The sequence below is a fragment of the Empidonax traillii genome, unplaced genomic scaffold (genome assembly GCF_003031625.1).
Source record: "Empidonax traillii isolate 1590-97213 ecotype Southwest subspecies unplaced genomic scaffold, ASM303162v1 scaffold600:size394560, whole genome shotgun sequence".
Taxonomy (NCBI): Eukaryota; Metazoa; Chordata; class Aves; order Passeriformes; family Tyrannidae; genus Empidonax; species Empidonax traillii.
Genome location: NW_020955793.1, coordinates 319187 through 327798, shown reverse-complemented (window position 1 = coordinate 327798; position 8612 = coordinate 319187). Strand labels below are relative to the sequence as shown.

Here is an 8612-nt window from a genome sequence, read left to right as displayed (position 1 = left end):
TCATCTCCTAAGGCAATTGGTGAGAGGCACTCACCAATTTGGAGCAGTTTCTGGCATCGCTTATTTAAATCACAGAATCGCTTATCCTGGAACAGACCTCTAAGACCATCGAGTCCGACAGTCAACCTGCCAAGCCCACCAGCAGCCATGCCCATGGACGTGCTGCCACTCAGCCTTACCAGCACAACAGGGTCAGGCTGCAAGGGCCCAAGGGGGCACTGCCGCACCCGAGGCAGCGATGGATGTGATCAGGCACCCACCTGCCTCCCTTTCCCGCCTGTGCCCACTCCCGCGGCGACTGACCACCGCCCAGAGTGGGAAACACCGCGGCCTCCCCGCGTCCCACCGAGCCCGTGGGACGGGCAGCGGGAGCCCGTGGGCGGGCAGCCGTGGGAGGGCCAGGGAGGGTCCCTCGCCCCGCACAGCCCCTCCCAGCCCAAGGAGATGTGTCTCCCTGAGCGGGCCGCCGTGCGCTCCGGGCATCCCGGCTCTCCGGCCGCAGGGCCTCGCAGCCGCTTCGGGCGTGACTCACCACCGACAGCGAGCGGGGGCAGCCCTCCGATCGACCGACCACCCTCCCCCTCTCTCCTCCCTCCCTTGCTCCATCACGCCTGCTTCCTCCGCCGCCACCTCCACGCTGTGGGCGGCAGCCTCAGGTGCGTGACCGCGCTGCCCGCAGCACACAGCCGGGCGGGGAGCGCCTCACGCCCTGTCCCGGGAAGCCGCCCGTGCTCTCCCCCGCCCCGGCCACCGCCCACAGCACCTGGCGAGGTGGGGAGGACGGGCCTGCCCCGCGCTGCTTCCCGCCCGCGGGGGGCGGTGCCGCCGCCTGGGACCCGCCGGGCCCGCCCTCCGTCCCTGCCCGCGGCCCCTCGGCGGGGCGGTGCCGGGCCGCCCTTCGCGTCAGCGGCCCCTGCGCGGCGGGGAGGGCACGGGAGTCTCGGCGCTGCCGCGGCGGGAGAGGCACCGGCGGGGCCGGCGGCGGCTCCTCACGGGAACAAAGCGGGGGCGGCGCGGCCACACGGTGAGAGCCGGGTGAGGGTCGGGGAGGGGGCGGCGCTCGGGCTCCCTGGGGATCCCCCGCACCCTCGGGGGGCGGCTCGGCGCGGCGGAGGGGCCGCGGGCCCGACCCTTCCCTGCGCTCCGCGCCTCGGGGCGGGGTGACAGCGCCGTGTCCCCCGCCCGCCGCCCGCCCCCGCCGCCCGGAGTGCCGTCCCCCCTCGCCCCGTGTCCCCGGGGGGACCCCTGCGCGCCGCCCGCCTGCGATTCGCTGTGACCGCGGGGTAAAGCCATAGATCGGGGAGGCGGCCCGGGCGCGGAGCCCCAGAGCAGGTAGGTGCGGGACGAGCGCCCGGCGAGCCGGGAGAGCCGCTCCCGCAGGCGGCTGCGGGGGCTGGGGGAGGCGCTCAACTTCGCCCGGTGCTGGACACTGCCGAGCTCAACAAGCCTTTTTCTGCCTGTGGAGCAGCTTAATGTGAATGATTCTTTTTTTTTTCCTTTTCTTTTTTTTTTTTCTCCTTTTTTTTTTGAGGGGGAGGTTTGTTTTTTTTTTTTAGTGATGAGGGTTTGGGGCTTTTTCTCCCCTCGCATTCCCCAGCCCCTCGCTGCACACTGGAGCTGGCTTGGAGGCTCGTCCCTGCCTCTGGCTGCATACGCAGCACTCGTGTTGTCCTAACGATATGGCAGTAGCACTTCCTGCTGTAAATCACTTCGCGATAGTTTTTGAAGCGCTTCTTAAAGGCGGCACTGTAATGAACCCTCTTGTCAGTGCGTATGGTAAGCTTAGAACCTTGTGAGCTGGAAGGCTCGTCTGTGTATGTGCTGCAGTACTTTTCACAGAAATGGTAGAAATGCAGTTCACTATGGGCTTCATTTTGGCATAAATGTAATTCCCTTTTTTATGCCCTGTTGGTGTACGCTCTCTGGTTTTGGTCTCTGTTGTAGTTACATTTGCCATCTTCTTGTGAAGAAAAGCTAATTTCAAATAAATTTTCAGAGAAACTTATATATTAAGCAAGAATTGTGAAAAGTAAGCTTTATTATACTACTGTACTGGGAATAGCTCTTTGTTCTGGAATAATTTGAGAAAATAAAATCACTCAAGACTACAATTGTGGGGACCTGAGTTTAAAAACCTTAGCTGTTAGCATTTGTTAAAATACTTTAAATAGGTATGTTAATGTAGATTGCTATTATTATTGCAACTGTAGTGTTGTTTTAATTTATTAAAAATATCTTCTGACTTAGTCTAGAGATCTTTTATTTTGCTCTTTATGTGAACATTTTCATATCAAATGGTATTGCTGACTCTTTTCCCAGCTTATTATTTCCTTTTTCCCTCAAAAAATTTTAGAGCATGGTCAGAAGAGGAATGGATGTAACATGATATCCTTGCAGTGCCCAAAACACACAAATTCTGCGAAGATTTGTTTTTTCATTAAGTAATACAAAGAAAATGGATGAATCAGCTTTGCTGGATCTGTTAGAGTGTCCTGTTTGCTTAGAACGCCTTGATGCTTCTGCAAAAGTCTTGCCTTGCCAACACACGTTTTGTAAACGGTGTCTGCTGGGCATTGTGAGCTCTCGAAATGAGCTTCGATGTCCAGAGTGCAGGACTTTAGTGGACTGCAGTGTTGATGAACTCCCCAGTAATATTTTGCTTGTTAGACTACTGGATGGCATCAAACAGAGACCTCGAAAACCTGGAACTGGAGGTGGGACTACCAGTACGAACGCTTTAAGGGTCCCCATCAACACTGTAGCTAACTGTGGATCAAAGGACCTGCAGAGCTCTCAAGCTGGACAGCAGCAAAGGGTGCAATCACGGAGCCCTCCTGTAAGGGTAAGTACCATGTGGTGACAGTATTTTGTTGCATTCCTGTCTTTTCCTCAGCATTTCAAAATGGTTGATGGCCTCTGCTTAAGGGTAAGGGCAGTCAGGTAGTTAATACAGCAAAATAATGTATTTTTGAGAATTGTTGTAGATTTCAAGCAGAATGCATCAGTGCTCCTATAAGTATTGATTTATTGTTATGTAAATACCAGTTATAATACTTCCTTATTAAAACTTAGTTTTTGAGGTAAGTAGAAGAAAAGCATTTCAGATTCTTATCTGTCCTATTAAAAGACGGCCAAATAGACCAAGATAACTTATGTGGAAAGCTTAAGTAATTTTTAAGGATAAACATCTGAAGAACATGTGAAATTGTTCTTAGTTTGTCAACTGCAAGATTAGAGTTTTCATTTTGGCTCATACACTTTCTGTAATGATTCTTACTATCAGTAAATTTCCTTTGAGTTAGACATAACAGATGTTAAACATAATCAGGAAAGTTATGTTGTTGAAATAGATAAAGGTTTTGCCATTGGCTTCTAAGTAGCTACATTTTTACTTCTTTTCCTTCAAAAAGATATGTTTGAATTCCTGCAATCTGGTAAGTTATTTACATTGACAGTCCTCACCCCTTCTTTAATTAGTTTTTTCTCAAGGTATTTTTTCCAAGTGATTCAGAAAGTCTGTGTACCGTGATGGGAAGACGTTGCCTTCTTTCTATACTCCAGTATAAAAGTTATGCAACCTGTAGACTCTGTCATACCTTATAATCAAAACTCAGTAGCCTCATTTATGATTATTCATTCTAGAGCCCGTGTCAGGAAATGCAGTTTAATGAGATGACAGACCTTGCTCTGTTTTATCTAATGACAAAGCAGGACAGCTTCTCTGAAAGGTTTTGCTGCCCAGTTTGTGATGCATGCATATTCAGAGTTCCTGTGTTTGAAGTGGAGTTTTTGAATGGTTTAGGTGGTTTCCGTCTTGTGGAGTTTATTTGATTTTTATGAAATATCTTGAGGAGTTCCAAGGAGAGGGCTGGAACATGTATTTGGCAGGACTAGTCTTTATTTTAAAGTGTAGCTGAATTATGTATTTTACTTACCAGTGAAGGAAGCCTTACATTGATTTTCCTGAGTTGTACTTACATGATTGGAATATCTCTGAAAGACCTTAGATACACCTCTTAAGTTTGCATGAGGATTTAAAATACTATTTTTTTTTCCATTAGATGATGTTGTTTTCTCTGCTTGCTAGAGATGTCATTAGGTTCTTTACTTTAGAATATAGAAATGGTAATTATCAACCCACTTCCTTGTAATGAGTTTTGTTCTATATATATAAAGATGTTTATCGTGATACCTTGCATTTGCAAAAATCTCTTCAACTTAAAACAAAGCCAAAAATCCATAGGATTTGTCTATATATATATTTTTTGTGTCGACCTTTGTACGTAACTGAGTATTTTCAGAGACTGCTTCTCCTTCAGAAAAGGCTTCCAGTTCAGCAATGTACGTGAAGAACTGCATTTCAGGGTTTCTCAAAATCTTATTAGAAAAAATGACTTGAATATGGAATATTCTCTCTTTTTTAATGTTTTATAATATCCTGTTGTGCAACATTTGCATTTCCAGATGTTGCGCAGGGTAGAAAGTGATAACATATGGAAGGTTGCTTCAGTTTATTAGTTATGCTGTACCGTGTGCCATTAAAATAGTGGCCATGTGCATTCCTTGTGTGATTAACTGATAGTGTATGTTAGTTTTCGGTGTTTTACAGTAAGTCTTCTTACATCTTTGTTTGCGGGGTTTCACAGGCGCTCTTGTGCCGCCTTTCCTTTGGGAGACAGGGAAGGATGATGATCTCATCATTTGTCCACTTCATCCAGAGCCTTTTTTTACTAGGAAGGCAGTACTTTTAAGAACACAAACAGACTTTGACAGATAAGAAGGTGGAGATATGAACTACTTTTTCTGTATGAAAAGTGTTTAAAAAAAAAAAAAAAGTCCAGAAAGCAAAATACCAATTTAGTGGACAGCAATGAAGTGAATGCCCTATTTGCTTTGCTAACTCTTACACAAAGATGCTTGCAAACATGTTCCTCTCTGGGAATTGAAGAGGAAAATCTGTTTCTAGATGAGTGGCAGAGTCAGATTTCCTAAACTAATTTTGCTGAAGGGGAACTAGTAAATGAAAGTTTCTGTTTTGTTAAATGAAGTGAACGTGGATGAAGGCTGTCAAGTCATAAACATTCTGCTTATACCCTTAGGTTATACTAAGCTCATAAATGCCCTTTCAGAGAATGCCATAATTTTCAGAAGAAGTTAATATAACATGTACTGCAGCATGATTTCCTGAACTGTATCAGTGACTGTGGAGCCCTGTTACTGCACAGTGTATTGCATTCTCTGTATGTACGTGGTGACACATGGCAATAAACAAACTAATGGTTCCTTGAGTCTTAAAACTGATGACGCTGGGTGGGTGGTGGAGTTAAACGAATCTCGTGCCTTGTATTTCCCCCACTGTAGTAACGCTGTTTCTTTCTGTAACCCTTACAAGCTTTCACTGCTGTAACAACTGCAGTTTATCCCTCTAAGTTCTTTACCTATTTCATTTCCCTGCTGTTTTGATATGTAAAGCCTTCTGTGCCTTTCCTTGGTACTGGTTGGACAAAGGCAGCATCCTGCTGTACCTGATGGAGAACCTGTGTTTGCTGACTGCCCAGCACTTCTGTTCTGAGCAGTCAGCTTGCCTGGGAGAACAAATAAAATAGTTATGCTCATACTGCAGCTTCCTCTCTTGTATGGATGCTAATTTAATGCTTTTCTCCTTCTTTTGAAGTGAAAACCTTCAGCTAAGTTGTCAGCTTGGAAGAGCTGTAAGAAGCATGGCCTGCTGTCAAATATACTTGGGACTGGTCATAAGGAGCAAGTTATTGAGGGCTGTTGAAGGGCTGCATTACCACATGAGCCTTGTTTCCTTCAAAAGAGTATTTGAAAATGTTAGGGTCTTTACCTTCAAGTTTATGCTCGTGTTATTCACTTTGTCATTTTCACAAAGTATGTCAAACAAGAATTATCTTAAGTTACTTAGGACAGTTTTACAAGGGTATGCTTATTGTAGGAGTCTTAAACGTAGCTGTGTGTATAAGTTGCTAGATGTTGGAGAGCTGTTCTAATTACTACGTAAATTTAAGATGATGTACATTTAACTTTTCCCTTGAATATGTATTTGCCTAAGACATGCGATCCTCCTTCTAGTTTGTTTATAGTCCAAATTTCTGAAATTAGGGCTGTCTTTTCAGCAGAACCTAGAGCAGAGTTTGTCTAGATAGTCTGAAATCTCATCTGTGTTGAAAATATTTTGTAATAAGGTTTTTAGCTGTTTTCTGGACCAAATGTAGACAGGAAGAGCTAAGAGAAGGATTCAAATGATCTCTGCTAACAAAAGAAAAGCGTGAATAGCTCAAAAGTTGGGCATTCCTAATAGAGTTGATACCTATGCTGAATAAGTATTGATGGTGTAATTTGAGTATTGTATACTGTATGTCTGTGGAAAATCTTATCAAGAAATGTTACAATGCGATATGAAAGTCCTAAACCTTTTTGGTTTTTTGTTGTTTTTATTCTGGAAAGCTGATAGAAACCTCTGGTGATACCACTTCTGGTGGAGTCTTCTTGAAATGAGAAGGTTGTGGTGGTTTTAATCTAGGCCTTCCCTGGTTACCAGTTTGTAACCAAGGAAGGGGCAGTGTTCCCAGTATTCCATACGATTTTTATGTAAATTGTGGTATAAATAAGAAGGGAGGAGCGGCCTTTTTTCTTTCTTTTCTTCCACCGAAGTTCGGGAACAGTGGGTCCCTGCGTTGGTCTCGCTTATCTAAGGCTGAGGCCTGCAGCATCCACTGACCTGCCACGTGGAAGCTTGGAGAGTGCTGGCTGTGTCTGCCAAGCCTGCTTTCTAAGGGACGTGGTGAGATTTGTTTTACTAGTTATTTTACTAGTTATTTTACTAGTTCTCGGGTTTGATTGCGCATATCTATTTGGTGTCCCTTTTTGTTTCCTTTTGTCCCTTTTTTCCCCTTTCCCTATCCCTTCGGGATTCCCGTTTGCTGTGTACATAGCATCTTAACTGTAATATACATAAAATTTATTTTTTATATAACTAGCTTGGTTTTCGGGTTCTTCAATTTGCATAGTTTTTTTCCTTTGCCCTGGGGGAAGTAGAAAGGGGGGAAGAGAGGGGCTGCTACTGGGGGGTTGGGCATTTGGCAGGGAGCCAAGTCCGAACCATCACAAGGGTAAAGAAACGTTACCTTTGGAAAGAAAAACCCACAAACAGGAGGTTGTTCTCTGACTTTTTGCTAATCCTTAGCAGTGGCACAGTGTCATGTAAACCCACACATCCATTCTCATACTTGTGCACAGTAAAGCAGCACTAGAGTTTTAAAGTTCCCACATCCATACTGCTGCAGCAGTGGTCATCTGTGATCCAGGAGGCTTGTCTGGGAACTGCTGAAGCAGTTTTAATGCTGGAAAGGAAAATAAATGCAGCCAGGTTACTCTCCCCCAGCCATCGTGTTTGACCTCAGCGCACATCTTGGCAGAGTAGGGACGATGGGCCATCTTCTAGTCTGTGAGGACTTTTGCAGGGCAGGTTCTTTGTCAGACTCAATAGATAATGCCAACACTAACCACTCTGGAGAAGAGAGCTCAGGGTAGCATCTTGCACAGTTTTACTGTTTCGCAGGTTGCAGAAAAGTGACAGGAGCCAAAATAACTCCTGCTATAGTAGGGCTACTGAGATCCTGGCAGAACTTAGATCTCAAAGAAAGCTTCTGAGACTAGAAAATAGCAGTGGGACTGAAAATGTGCATTCATAGATTAATAATTTTATTAAGTAATTGTAAATAAATACAGGGATTGCCAAGCATACCAGCAGGTTGGAATAGATGTTTAAATTATCTCTGAAGAAGAGTTAGTAAAGTAAAACAGTACAAAGAAATGTATCAGTCTACCATTTTAAGGGAAAAAGTAGTTGTAGAAATATGCAAGAAACAGTGACTAATGCAGTTAGTTTCGTGATTGTTATTTGTGATGGTAGGCTGGAGAATCATTATTTGATGATACCTGATTTTGAGCTGACCTCAGCTGCCCAGAGGAATATTCCATACCATATGGCATCACATTCAGCTGGGGGAAGAAGAAGGAAGTGGGGGAAGTTCTCAAGTTATATATGAGAATCTGGGGATAGACCCCTATTCATTTTCTGGAGTGATCATTGGAAGATCTTTTGTGAAGTCATTGTAAATCATGTATGCCTACTTGTGTTTCATCTCATTCTTGCTGAAATACCTACTGCTTTTATGTTTGCAATTGCTTGTACAATTTTAATTACTTCTGTGTAACACGGCTGTATCCTGTGTTAAACTAGAAAAAATCTAATGGAGGTTATAAAAGGAAAAGTAGACTGACTCTCATGGTGTTAATGTTTCCTTTCAGAGATAAGTAATTAGGTAGAGAAGGAGGATAAGTAAAAGGAAGAATTGTCTCTGTATCCAAAGACATTGGGCTATGACTGAGAGCTTCCGGGCTCAGTTCCTGGCTTTGCCACAGACATCCTTTATGACCTTGTACAGAGTCACTCAAAGCTCTTTGTGCCTCTGTTTCCCATCTGCAGATATGACTGATAGTACTTTCTTTGTTTGACTCACTATTTAAACTGTATACTCTCCAGGGCAGAGACTGACTTTTTAAATTTTGGATGCATCTATAGGGTG

The 8612-nt window shown here is 44.7% G+C and overlaps 1 protein-coding gene across 4 annotated transcripts in view; it reads left to right on the top strand.

The window, feature by feature from the left end:
- Positions 1-741: 741 nt before the first annotated feature.
- Positions 742-8612, top strand: part of SH3RF1 (SH3 domain containing ring finger 1) — an 86978-nt gene continuing 79107 nt past the window's right edge. Inside the window, exons 1-2 of one of the 4 annotated variants that reach the window (XM_027898512.1) lie at positions 742-771; positions 2354-2842. In XM_027898512.1, coding sequence (XP_027754313.1) covers positions 2456-2842 — 387 coding nt within the window. In that variant the 5' untranslated portion in view covers positions 742-771; positions 2354-2455. Of the gene's footprint in view, positions 772-930; positions 1025-1293; positions 1333-2338; positions 2843-8612 lie in introns of those variants that run through there. The other 3 variants (XM_027898510.1, XM_027898511.1, XM_027898513.1) reach the window with 3 other exon arrangements.